Source organism: Rattus norvegicus, chromosome 15 (genome assembly GCF_021556685.1).
Source record: "Rattus norvegicus strain SHRSP/BbbUtx chromosome 15, alternate assembly SHRSP_T2T, whole genome shotgun sequence".
NCBI lineage: Eukaryota > Metazoa > Chordata > Mammalia > Rodentia > Muridae > Rattus > Rattus norvegicus.
In genome coordinates this window covers 59530494-59544641 of record NC_141548.1, presented here as the reverse complement: position 1 = coordinate 59544641, position 14148 = coordinate 59530494, and the positions used below count along the sequence as shown (strand labels likewise).

Genomic DNA, 14148 nt, shown 5'->3' with positions numbered 1-14148 from the left:
AAAGAATCATAGCCTTGAGGAACTTCTGTCACAATGATGAGCTTTCCCAAACACTAAAGATTCTCATGATTAACAAAAAAGTGGCATAGATGATTTAGACTCTTGCTATTGAGACATGCAATGTGTCAGCACTGGGAGCTCCATGGAGCCCAGTGGATCAATACTTTCCAAATGATTGATGCCTTGTGTTCAAAGTTGTCCCTGGATAAGAGATTTGTTAAAGGAATAAGGCGAGCATTGGATCTCACGGTAACACAGCAAGGAAGTACCACAGAGACAGGTCACCAGTGACACATGACCCCGCGGGAGTGTCTGTCGGAGAACTAGGCTGAGGTAAATGCCCAAGAAAAGGGCTACTGAAAAAGACTAGTTACAGCTCAAGGTTTATAGGTGTTATAAGGGACAGCACCTCACCTTTGAAGATGTATCAGACACTGTGAACATGTATCAGAATTTGTAAGAGCCAATATTTCTCTTCCCAAAGTATAATTCTGATTCAAGACATTAAAAAAAAACTTTAAAACTAATTTTTAAAAACATACATTTATTCTAGTTGTGTGGTATATTGCCAACAGCACTCAGGAGGCAGAGAGGTAGAGAGGCAGAGAGAGGGGGAGGGGCAGGTATAGAGGCAGAGGCAGAGGCAGAGGAAGGGGCAGGGGCAGGGGCAGGGGCAGGGGCAGGGGCAGGGGCAGGGGCAAGGGCAGGGGCAGGGGCAGAAATGAGTGGATCTCCTACCTCTTTGAGGTCAGCCTGGTCCATATAGCAAGTTCCATACCAGCCTAGTGTACATACAGAGAACTTGTCTCAAACAAGCAAACAAAACCAAAAATAGACAACAAAACAAAAATAAAAATATTTATTATTTATTTGTGCACGTGTGTGTGTGTGTGTGTGTGTGTGTGTGTGTGTGTGTGTGTGTGTGTGCGCGTGTGAGGATGAGGATTCTTTGGGTCAAATTCAGGTCCTTCACTGGCTGAGCTATTTCATTGGCCCTCAACGAAAGGATTTCTTAAGCCGTGAAGCTTAACTCTGCCATTAGCTAGGTTAACACCATTGGCTAGATTAACAGCTCTTTTCTGACCGGCCATCCCCACCCTGGGAAGCCTGCTTGCAGTATTGTACCCCTTTACCCCCTTTACCCATCCCTTTGTGTAGTTCTTCCTGGCTCCCCCACCTCTCTCTTTTCCTACGTTTCCCTTCTCTTACAGGAGTCTATAGTCTCATCGGGGCATCTGCCCTATTTAAAGTCACTTTTAAGATGAAGATAGATGGGAGAGAGTTCTAGAATTTCCCCAAGTCTTCTCGATAGCCCATGAAGTTATATTTGGAGGCATAACTGAGGCCAAACCTCAGGATCCGATCCTTGAAGATGGTCTCAGTTAAAGTTTTGAGAGTTCACTAGAGCTTTTTAAATCTTACAGAGGAAACTGAGGCCCAGAGATGCAAACAAAGAATGGGGGCAAAGCTGAGAGAGCCAGGAACCAACCACTGGACCCAACCCACAGCCCCCACCTCAGTGGGCCCTGATGGGGAGGGAGGAGGCGGGTTGGTGAGAGTGAGGAAGAGGGGGAGGGCGAAGGAAGGGAAGGAGGGCTGAAGTGGGACTGAAAGAGGCACGCTCCTGGAGGCTGATTGGCTCCGGAGGCCAGCCCTCTCCACGAGGTTTATAAGAGTTAGGGCTGCCTGGGGTAGCCTGCCATCTCTCCTGAGTCCCAGAGAGTCACTGTCTGGACCTCGGTGAACCGGTCGGGGCGGGGGCCGCCTGGCCGGGAGTCTGCTCGGCGGCGGGAAGCCGAGGAAGGGAGAGAGCGATCGCGGAGCAGGGCGCCCGAACTCCGGGCGCCGCGCCATGCGCCGGGCCAGCCGAGACTACGGCAAGTACCTGCGCGGCTCGGAGGAGATGGGCAGTTGCCCTGGCGTCCCACACGAGGGTCCGCTGCATCCCGCGCCTTCAGCACCGGCTCCAGCGCCGCCCCCCGCCGCCTCCCGCTTCATGTTCCTGGCGCTCCTGGGGCTGGGACTGGGTCAGGTGGTCTGCAGCATCGCTCTGTTCCTGTACTTTCGAGCGCAGGTGAGTGGCTGACTTCCATGCCCGATTCTCTGCCGGGGAAACTGAGTCTGGCCCTAGGACTGGGCTCCTCCAACCCCTCCGGATCTCGCTTATTCTGGAGGGAAAGAGATCCTTTAAGAAAGGGAACTTGGGGGCCTCCAGCCACGCTCATCTGCGCCTTCTCCCCTCAGTGAAGCGTGCAGAAGCTGAGCTCCTCTGGTTCTGGCTGAGGATGGGTTTGAATTTCCCCCCGAGACGCAGCATTGGCCGCTCCTCTCCTGTGCCTCAAGTGATCTCACGCTTTCTCCCCACCTTGAATTTCTCACTTGGAGTTAAGAACCAGCTTTAGCTCGTTTAGGGAAAGTAGAGAAAGTGAGAACTTCTACTTGGGCATCTAAACTTTCCACAGCCACTGACTAACCTGTGGCTGCCTTACTTTCCTGGCACTCTGGGACCACAATGAGAGGGTGTCAGAAGTCTTTGGAACAACTAAGGATGACACTCGTGCCTCTAGAGTCACAGAGCGACAGCGCTATCAGATGTGCCTAGTCTCAGGGCTGGGGCTCTTTTTTGTCCTCTGGAGCTCAGGTTCTGAAGGGTGAAGGGACAGCCCCACTGTGCCTGCCTTTGAGGTGGGCGGAGGAAGGAAGGTGCCTCTGTGTGTGTGTGTGTGTGTGTGTGTGTGTGTGTGTGTGTGTGTGTGTTAGTAGAGCCTGACTACAGTAGATTGTAATCAGCCAGTAACCAAGCTTTAAAGAGAGGAGGAAGTTCCCTGCTAAAGACTCAGAACCATGGGGAGATAGCAGAGAGAGGAAGGGGTAAATTTGTAATATTATGCTTTCTGGTGGTTTGTGCTCTTGTGTTTTCTTGGAAATTACAGTGCAGTTGGTTGGATTCATTCAAACACTCTTGTCTGTTGCTATGAATTCTTTCTCAGAGGAAGTGGGGGGCTGACTGTGCATATTTTTATGGGAAAAGAAAGTTGGGTTTGGACTTCGTTTGTTTCCAGAATCAAAGGTGATTACTAAACCAAACTGGGTACTTTAAAATGTGTCCTTGCTCGGACTGCATAGGGTTTGATGTGTGCCAAAGTCTTGAACTGTACTTTGGATCACAGGCGTTGCTAAGCCTTCAGATCTACTGGTTTGCACTTTATACCACTGCTGTGGTTACCCACTAATGCAAAAAATAGACAGACCATAACCCGGTGCTTTTGAAAACCAGTGTCTCCGTATTCATAATCACACACAGTACCTGTTGAGATTTTCTTCCTTAGACAAGGTTTGAGTGGTTTGCTTATGATATGAATCACACACATGGACACGAGTAAACATCCCCCCTTCATTGGGGGTACATAAGAACCAACAAAGAATGGCTTATCTGTTGTCTTCTGCCATTTGACATTTAATGCGTGTGTCCGGAAAGCCTGCATAGTCCACTATTAAATGCTATGGGATTGACTTAAGAATCACTCTATATGTAGTCCCCATGTCGTTATGTGTGCGTTGCCAGGGGATAGCATAGCTTCCAAAGAAAGGCTGTTATAATTCTTTGCAAAGAGACTTTAGACCAGAAGATATGTAGTAGTAGTTACCTGTGTCTTTTTGTTTTTGTTTTTTTTTTTTAACTTGTTAGGGTCATAGCATCTTTTGCCAGCAGTAATGGTGGTGTGAGCATTGAGCTTGGGAAGAAGTATGGAGTGAGTGTGCTCTAGGGGCTCTTAGCTTACCAGGAATCCCGGGACTTGGCGTGGCTGTGGAGGAATGAGTCATCAGCTGGGTTCTTGTTCAGTTTTCCTGAAGGAATTCTATGGTGGTAGGGTGGCATGAGATGTCTGTCACCCTAAGAACGTGGTCACCTTCTATCACACTACAGTGTTGATGGCATAAGAATTATGCAAAACAGGGAAGAGAGAGGCAAAGATTAAAACAGAGACTGAAGTAACACCCATTCAGAGCCTGCCCCACATGTGGCCCATACATATACAGCCACCCAATTAGACAAGATGGATGAAGCAAAGAAGTGCAGACCGACAGGAGCCGGATGTAGATTGCTCCTGAGAGACACAGCCAGAATACAGCAAATACAGAGGCGAATGCCAGCAGCAAACCACTGAACTGAGAATAGAACCCCCGTTGAAGGAATCAGAGAAAGAACTGGAAGAGCTTGAAGGGGCTCGAGACCCCATATGTACAACAATGCCAAGCAACCAGAGCTTCCAGGGACTAAGCCACTACCTAAAGACTATACATGGACTGACCCTGGACTCTGACCTCATAGGTAGCAATGAATATCTTAGTAAGAGCACCAGTGGAAGGGGAAGCCCTGGGTCCTGCTAAGACTGAACCCCCAGTGAACTAGACTGTTGGGGGGAGGGCGGCAATGGGGGGAGGGTTGCGAGGGGAATACCCATAAGGAAGGGGAGGGGGGAGGGGGGAGGGGGATTTTTGCCCGGAAACCGGGAAAGGGAATAACACTCGAAATGTATATAAGAAATACTCAAGTTAATAAAAAAAAAAGAATTATGCAAAACAATAATTCTTTGGACAATTTAATGTCATCAGAATTCTGGATCCGAGGTTTCCCCCTCCCTCCGTCCCTTCTCCCCCTCCCCCATCTCTTTCTTCCAAGCTAGGGTCTCATGTAGCCCAGGCTGACCTCAACTTTGTCATATAGCCAAGGATATTACACCTCCAAGACTAGGGTTTCGGACACGCATCACTATGCCCCATTGATGTGGTGTGCTGCTTGGGGTGGAGCGCATGGAGTTCTGTATGTGTTAGGCAAACACGACCAAGTGCACTGATTACTACACCTCCAGTCCCCAGTCAAGGATGGAGTCTCTGCTAGACTTACTGAAATGATGTTACTCATTATTCTCAACCCAGGCTGCTACATTTTAAAAAGGTTGTCTCCATCACTAGAGAAGTACTAGAAAAAATGTTTATTTGGGTGTTCTGACTGCATCTCATGGAGTGTGATATCCACATTTGACACCTAAGGGAATCCTAATCCCTTAGAGATGTCTCCAGAAACCCTTGTCCATAATGTCTGGAAAATGTTCCAAAATGACTGACTGTGTGCAGGCGTTGGGAGTTCATAACTTGTGAATGAGGCGAGGTTTCTTGCCATTGGTGAATAGCTGTTGAGGATAGGTTTTGGGTACACGAGGGTTTGATCTACAATTCTTTTCACTTTTATATATTATGGAAACCTTCTTTTGTACTTTAGGTATTGGTGTTGAATAGTTTTTTTCAAATTGTATTAAGTTTTTAAGTTCTGGATGAAATATTTGGGATTTCTGAGTGCATTTAAGTGAAAATGAAATCCTCCACTATCAGAGAACACGTTTACACTTTAAGATAAAGCAAACCAGATTTATTATAGTTTAAAGGTACGGAACAGGGATATATGAATTATTGAGTATGGGTATTGAGTATGGGTCTCTCTCTCTCTCTCTCTCTCTCTCTCACACACACACACACACACCATACAAACACCATACACACCACATGCATCTTCATATACATACACATCACACACCCCAAAAAGCCACATATACAACAAGCATATGTGGAGCAGAAGGATTGAAAATTCCAGGCCAGCCTGGATCAAAAGAGACAAAACAAACAACAAACAAAAACAAAATTAAAACCAAAACCAATGCAAAATCATCCTGAGTGTTTCAGATTGCCTATGTCTACATTTAAAATTAAAGCCAAGATCCAGTGTAGATTGTTTTTTTTCCCACCAGGCCTGCCAAAGGGTTGCCTTGTGGTTTGTGCTATGTATTTACTACATAGTATTCATACTATGGTTTCCAAAGACAAAAAGAGGAAGGAGAAGGAGGAGAGAGAAGGAGGAGAAGGAGGAGAGAGAAGGAGGAGGAGGAGGAGGAGAAGGAGGAGGAGGAGGAGGGGGAGGGGGAGAAGGAAGAGAAGAAGAAGAAGAAGAAGAAGAAGAAGAAGAAGAAGAAGAAGAAGAAGAAGAAGAAGAAGAAGAAGAAGAAGAAACCGCCTTCCTAAAATGTTGTTTGTAAAGTTGTATGTATGTGTGTGCTTGCATATTTGTGTGTGTGTGTGTGTGTGTGTGTGAGAGAGAGAGAGAGAGAGAGACAGAGAGAGAGAGAGAGAGAGACAGAGACAGAGAGAGACAGAGACAGAGACAGAGACAGAGAGAGACCCATTCTCAAGTTTCAAGTTTCAAGTTTAGGTAAGGGGTAAGGTAAGCCTCAGAGAGCTAGGACTTTTTCTGCCTTTGAACACCTGTCTCACTCTCCCGGCTGTTTTTCACCCAGGACTTCAGTCACTGCTGCAAATCTGATGTTGAGGTGGGCAGGCAGCTTGTTCAAAAAACTGATAAGGAAGCAGCCCAAATGTCAGGCATCCTGTCTCATTTAACCCTATGAATGATCGGTTGCAAGGAAGTTCACACACACACACACACACACACACACACACACACACACACACACACACACACACACACACACACACCCCTCTGTGTATTTGTGTGTGTGGACTGGGGATGGAACCCAGGGTCTCCAGGACGGTGGACAAATGCTTTCCCAGCCCTCACCTTCCTTTTACAATCAGATAACAGAGCACACGTGTTTGCAGGCACACATGTAGGTGCGACTCATTGGAACTCAGTTTGCTATGCTCTTTTGTGGAATACGAGTGGATATGTCTTCCAGGAAGACAGGGACCGCTTGTTTGTTTAGTCTTCCCCTCCACCCCACCCCCCAAACCCTCAGCGTCTAACAGAATACCTGACATACTTAATCGACTGACAGGGCCTTTTGAAGGACTTGCCACCCTACACATCTTTCCATTCTATTTATTATTATGCAAAGTAAGTGTCTGGTAGCTAACGTGGCACAGGCTTTGAACCGTGAAAGTCTATCTAGACCGCCTTGGACCCCAGAGTATGCTGCTGGGCGGGAGCTATGTGCATTTGGTCACTGAACACTCAGTAAGTTTTCCCCACCACCCTTATCCCTTGCCCTGCCTTCCTTCCACAGACTGTCCTCAGTTGTCTGAGCATTTGCTCCTGTATCTCTCAGACCTCCTTCTTTCCTGGGCACTGGAAGGAGAAAACACATCCGGTTACACATGCAAAGTGGATTTCTAACATGTGATACTTAGGAAAACAAATAAGTGGACAAAGTTAGTTTTTACTGAGTAATCGTTATTTCTTTTCTCACAGTAATTGATGAGGTCTTAAGCATTATGGACATATGAATAGTGGCTCTCAAGTATATTTTTTAAGTATTTGAAGAAAGAGTCAACGATTGAATTAACCTAGGCATGTAATAAAATTGACCGAGGGGTCCAAACTAGAGCTGGTCAGTGCCATTTTTATTTTACGTTTTTATTTAAGAGAGAGAAGACAAAAGTGCATTCCACCTTTTTTTTTATTTGTTCCAAGGTGTGAACTGTTATTAGGTGATGCAATATTGCGAATTATTAGTGAATCTCGGTGCCGGGTGGAGGGGATCTGCAGTTATGTTAATAACAGAATAGCTATATGCTTTTGTTGATTTGGCACTTTGAAGCATTATTTCTCAGAGCTTAATACAGAGTACCTGACCTTGGATCTAGTTAAAATGCAGCTCCCCAGGAGCCTATGCTGAGCACCGTGAATACTGACAGTGCGCAGCCGGCTGCTTCTGCTGGACGGCTTCTTCTGTTTGTAGGATGCAAGTCAAAGAACCTTGATTAGGGTCTCTAGATCTCTTCAGCTCAGCTCTTGTCTGGTAGTAAGCTATCATAGAATTCTGCTTTCCTGAGGTCTGAACCCACTGTATACCATGAAGCCTTGACTGAAAAGGTAATAAATGAATGAATGAATGAATGAATGAATGGATAAATAAATAAATAAATAAATATCCATCGCAAGTGATTTCATTTCATGGTGCGACCTCACCTATGCTTACAGAGCATCCTTATATATTTTAGAGGTCTAATATTTGTTTTTTATTTACCTGTGTGTGTGTGTCTATGTGTATATGTGCATGTGTGTGGACACCTTCAGAGAGACCACACTAGAGGTCAGATCTCTTGGAGCCGGAGTTCTGCTCAGCTGTAAGTTGCCTGATTTCAGTGCTGGGAACCAAACTCTGGTTCTCTAGAAGAGCAGCAAGCTCTCCCCACCTTTTCTCTCTCTCTCTCTCTCTCTCTCTCTCTCTCTCTCTCTCTCTCTCTCTCTCTCTGTGTGTGTGTTTGTGTGCGTGCATGTGCATACACATATGTGTGTGTCTGAAAATGTAAAAAATTAAATATATTTATTTTATTTATGTGCAGTGATGTTTGCCTGCATGTATGTGTGAGGATGTCAGACTCCTTGGAACTGGAGGTAAACAGTTTGCACTGCCCTGTGAATGCTAGGAACAGAAAGAATAGTCAGTGCTTTTAACTGCCTAGCCATCTCTCCAGGCTTAGACATGACTAGAATAATAAAACACGTGTCTGTGTGTATAGTTTGTTCCTGAGGATTGGTTAATAATGGCATACATCTTTCTTAGTATTTTAATTAAATTAGGGAAAGTGATAGTTTATTTCTAACCGAGCTTTGGTTATTATAAACTTCGTGTTTGATCAAGATTTATCTACTGATACCTAGGCTCTCATGAAATACTTTGACCTTTGGAAGGAAGAGGACAAGTGAAGCTGTTAAAACAATCAAGTTCAGCTGGGTGGTCGTGGCCCAGACTTTCAGTCCCAGCATTCGGCAGAGGCAGGCAGATCTCTGAGTTCGAGGCCAGTCTGGTTTATATAAAGCCAGTCCCAGAACAGCAAAGGCCATGCAGAGAAACCCTGTCTCGCAAAACAACACAAAAACCAGCAAGAACAATCAAACTCCCTTTTCTATGGTGATCGAAGCCACTGAAAAGTCTTGAGGGAGCTTTGGAAATAGAAGACAAGCTTCTAGAACAGCACGCACGGGAATGCTGGGCTGGGCATCTATTTTAAGCCGGTGTCCAGCTTGTGACACATCCATGGGGATGTGTCGGGCAAGACAATGCTTTTAGTTTAGCATTTCCTAGCACCTAGCCATGTAGTCTGCAGGAATATCCTCTCCACCTCAGTGTGACGACCGATGCCACTCTTACACACGTGTAGGACCCAGTTGAGGAGTGGCGGTACATAGTATTCATCAGAAAGGGAAGATGGATTCCTCACTCCCTTCTTTCACTCATCTAAATACTCATGGATTAAGGTCAGTGGGAGCAGAGCTAAAGATCATGTTCATTGGCTGATGTTTGCAGGCTCCGTCCTCTGGTTCTTCACATGGGCTTCATCTCCATGTGGTTTCGTCTAGCATGCTGCATGCGTCTTATTGTTTATGAGGTGGAGCCTTACACGGTAGCCAAGGCTTGCCTGGAAACCACCATGCAGCCCAGGCTGTCTTCGTACAGAGATCCTTCCTTCTGCTTTAGCTTCTCAAGTAGATGATAACCATGAACCACCACAATGGGTCGTCTCCTGCCTGCTCGGACCACATTTGATACCTGTGCTACCTCTTCCGTCCATGAAGAAGTCCATTCCCTGTAAACTGCACACATGCGTTTTTGTTGATGAGAATCCATGGTATCATGTACCCTGGGTGATTGTCCGATATTCATCAAAATGAATTAGAAGTCAGTGTGTTCAGGGCAGGGGAGACGGATCGGTCAATAAAGTACTTGCTACTCAGATCCTTGTGATGGAGACGGGAGGTTCCTGAGGTCTTGCTGGCCAGACAGTCTGGCCAATAGGAGGTGAGCTCCATGTTCAGTGAAATACCCCGTGTCAAAAAGTTACAGTGGAGTGTGGAAGATGCTTCTGTGTACCACATGTGCATGTACAGGTGATCATACCTGTTCACACATGTATACATACATATTTACACACACCAAAAAGATGGTTTAATATATATTAAAATAAAATTTTATATAATATGTATATATATAATGTTTTTTCAAGACAGTGTTTCTCTATGTGATCACTCTAGCTGCCCTAGAACTCACTTTGTAGACCAGGCTGGCTTCTAACTCACAGAGACCTGCCTGCTTCTGCCTTCTGAATGCTGGGATTAAAGGTGTGTACCACCATGCCTGGCTGGAGGGTAATTTTATTAATTATCAACCACTGGGGGATAGAAAACTCTTAAACATGACCCTTTTATTGTCCAGTCGCACTTCGTTAACTATAACCCCTTTAACATCCTTTCCCCTCTTAGATGGATCCTAACAGAATATCAGAAGACAGCACGCGCTGCTTCTACAGAATTCTGAGACTCCGTGAAAATACAGGTTTGCAGGACTCGACTCTGGAGAGCGAAGACACAGAAGCACTACCTGACTCATGCAGGAGAATGAAACAAGCCTTTCAAGGGGCCGTGCAAAGGGTACGTCCACACTGATGGCATAAAGTCAAGGGTCTTGCTGACTCTTGCTGACTGTACAGTAACTAAATGTTAAGGTTTGTGAAGTGCTGTTAACACTGTGTTTCTTGTAAAAGAGCTGATGAGGCTATCTTAAGGACAGTTCTTTCAAAGTTGGTGGTGGTTGATTTCTTTCCTTGCTTTTAAGAGCAGGGATTTGATAGCATATCTGCAAGGAGAAGGGGAGTGACTACCGTTAGTAGGCGATCACGTAGTTAGTTTGAATCCTTGATCTAAAAACTATGTTCTCGGTTCCCAGAACTTTCTGGTAGCTCTTTTCTCATTTGCTTCTGTAGGACTCCCTGTTGCACACCTGTGGCCTGGGCTCCCACAAGGAGCGGGGTATTATAATTGGTCTTTTGCTGTCAGGTGTGGTGTAGCGGTGAATTTGGCTCCTGGCGGTTCATTCTCAAACTGCACCCGCCCAAAAGGTCTCTGGATTCATGCATGAAAGACACACACACACATGCCAGCTAATTCTGATATGCCTTGACTAGCTCAATGGCTGAGCACTTCTAAACCTCCCTGCTAGCAGACACTCTCCTCCCGCATTCCTGAATCTTTTAGGATCTGTATTTCATCTCTGCCACCACAAACCCAATCTGTCGGGTTTTCCCGAGCCTCCTGGAAATTCTGCTGCCCCAGAAGTAATGTACTTACTGACTCTATGAAAACTCGGTAGGAGTTCAGTGCTCAGTGCCCTGTGTCTGCATGTGAACGCCCATGCGCTCGCCCTCCCAGTATCCAGATGGCTACCCCATGTGTTGCCTCATCCTCTCCAAGTAAACCCTGGCCTTCTCAAAGTCACTGGGCCTTGGACTTGTTCAGACTTACTAACTGACTAGCACAACCTGTTCTAGCTTAGCTCCTCGGAGGGATAGCACAGCTCTAAGTGTCAGCTGAAAGGACAGGTGGAAAGACTAACGTGTCAAACTTTTAAGGTAAATGTAACATTTCGAAGGTGAGGCTTGTTAGAGTTTATTAACTTTAAGATACCACAGCTTTTCAGCTTACTTCTTTGGGTCACATCGCCGAGACAATAAAAAATTCAATGTGATCACCACAGAGTCTACTTGCATTTCAACTTCAGAGATGATTTACTAAGTGTCGTAGAACCGGTAAAATAGATGTTACTATAGCAAGTATAAGAAGCGTGTTGCTTAGGGCAGCTGCTTATCTGCCTGTGTGAATATAAATATATTACATATTTATATATAATATATAAATATTATAAATTTTTATACATATAAATTTAATATAGTATAAAATTATTTTTTTTCGGAGCTGAGGATCGAACCCAGGGCCTTGTACTTGCTAGGCAAGTGCTCTAACACTGAGCTAAATCCCCAACCCCAAAATTATTTTAAATAAGTGAACACAGTTTGGATTAGGAAAAAAAAAAGAATTTTAGCAGATTTTAAAAAGTTATGGCCCTTTTTGGTCCGGGTATAAACATTAGTCATGAAATGTGTGTTTATTGTGGGTGAGGCTCTGGGTTCAAATTCAGAACCTAGCAAACTGGGACCAAGTGTCTATAATCCCAAACTGAGGCAGAGGGATTGTGAGTTTGAGATTAGCATAAGCTACATAATGAAACACTGCCTTTGAGAGGAAGAGAGGAAGAGAGGAAGAGAGGGAGGGAGGAGGGACAGAGGGGGGGGGTCTTTTATAGTAACAGATAATTATGGTTCTCAAGAGGAATTGGACTGTATTGAATTAATTTCATACTTGTTTTTGCTAGGCTGTGGGAGTTTACATTTTTAAAAAATGGGCAACTTATAAAATCCTTTTAAGAGCTCAATGAACAATCGCAACAGTATATATCGGTATAATATGCACATTGTAATATGCCAGTGTGTTCAAAAGGTAGAGGATGCCGTTTCTTCCTAGGCCTGGTCTTTAGGAAGAAGATGAGTGTTACCCAAACCTTATCGTCACAGTTAGCCGACGTCCATAGGGTGCGCATGTGGACAGAGGCACTTTGCCAGACCTTCTTCTTATACCCTAGAATGTTCCCTTTTATCCCAGTCAAATGAACGGTTTACCAAATGTATTATCCTTTGATGGAAACCGTTGGCTAATGTGACGCCGAGTAATTTGCCACAGCAATCAGATTTCTAATTTGTCTTGGCAATGCTAAAAATAGGATGGGTGTGGTAAGCATTCTGGAAGGAGGTTTGCATCTTATCTTTAGTTCTAAGAGATACTGAGTGAACCCAAAGGACAATTCCGTGTAGCTGCAACCAGTATGGAGAGATCAGCCCATGCAGCGGTGACACATGCCAGACTTGAGTGCAATATCACAGTACAGGCAGAAAGTGGTGTTTACCCAGCTCATTGTGGTCAGACAAGCAATCTTGTTTTTCCCTCCCCCTTTTTCTTCTTTTTGTTTGTGGCTGGGTTTTCTTGGCTTTATTTTCCCTTTAGCACAGAACTCTGAAAGCCCTCCTACTGGTCCAGCTCTACCAACCGCAATTTATAAAGTCTATCAAAACAGTCTATGCCAATAAAACAAACACTAGTACGAACGTGGTGTCTGATCTGTAAAGCGATGCCTGGTTTCAATTTTGGCAGCCTTCCTGGGCTCTGCCCAGCCGGCTGGGCTTGGCAGAGCAGTGAGTTCAGGACCGCCTTCCATCGCAGAGAGGACGCTCTCCCTAGACTGTGCGTTTGGACTCAGTGGAGAGACATGTTATTTGTCAAGTAGAGGTGCTGGGCCCTGGGGGCTGTGACTCCACCTGCCTTTAGTGTGCCGGGTTGTTGGTCCCATTCTAGGACCTTTGGGTAGAAAAACTATGGAATTTGCCTGTAAATGTATTTACAGGTTTTATATCAAAGATAGAGATTTCTAAGTGTCATCTTGCTGTCACAAGGAGACACCCTGTGCCTTGAGGGGGAAGAAGCAAAGGGCTTATGGTTGCCTTGTTTGTTTGTTTATTTAATTTATATAAGTGTTTTGCCTTCATGTGTGTCTGTGTACCACGTGTGTGTCTGGAGTCCTCAGAGGCCAGAGGAAGGAGCGAGAGCCCCTGGAACTGGACTTATGAGCAGCCGTGTAGGTGCTGGGAATTGAACTGGCGTCCTCAGAACAGTCAGTGTCCTGAACTGTTGAGCCATCTCTCCAGCCCCTGCACTTGTTTTTCCTATTCGCTCTTAAAAACCAGACTTTAAACTGTGAACTGTGTGCATGTGCGTGCCTGTGAGCACACGCACATGAGCACATGGGTGTGTGTCTATGTACACTTGCCCCTGCTTGTATGTACAGAGGCAGGGGGATGATGTAAGTTATCTTCCTCTTTCTTTTTTTGATTAATCATTTTATTTATTTACATTTCAAATGATATCCCCCTTTCAGGTTTCCCCTCCACCAACCACCCCATTGCTCCCCCCTTTGCCTCTACCCATTCACCCACTCCCGCCTCACCCCTCTAGCATCCCCCTACCCTGGGGATCAAGCCTCCCTCTTTTCCCATTGATCTCACGTAAGGCCATCTCTGCTACATATGTATCTAGAGTCATGGCTCCCTCCATGTATGCTATTTGGTTGGTGGTTTAGTCCCTGGGAGCTCTGGGTGGTCCAGTTAGTTGATATTGTTCTTCCTGTGGGGTTGCAAACCACTTCAACTCCTTCAGTCCTTCCTCTAGCTCTTCCATTGGGCTCCCTGGGC

At 45.5% G+C, this 14148-nt stretch overlaps 1 protein-coding gene across 1 annotated transcript in view; it reads left to right on the top strand.

Annotated features, from left to right (window-relative positions):
• Positions 1-1698: 1698 nt before the first annotated feature.
• The window catches only part of Tnfsf11 (TNF superfamily member 11), a 31468-nt gene continuing 19018 nt past the window's right edge, over positions 1699-14148 (top strand). The window contains exons 1-2 of the mRNA NM_057149.2: positions 1699-2074; positions 10277-10444. Of these exons, the coding sequence (NP_476490.2) occupies positions 1853-2074; positions 10277-10444 (390 nt within the window). The 5' untranslated portion in view covers positions 1699-1852. The remainder of the gene's footprint in view (positions 2075-10276; positions 10445-14148) is intronic.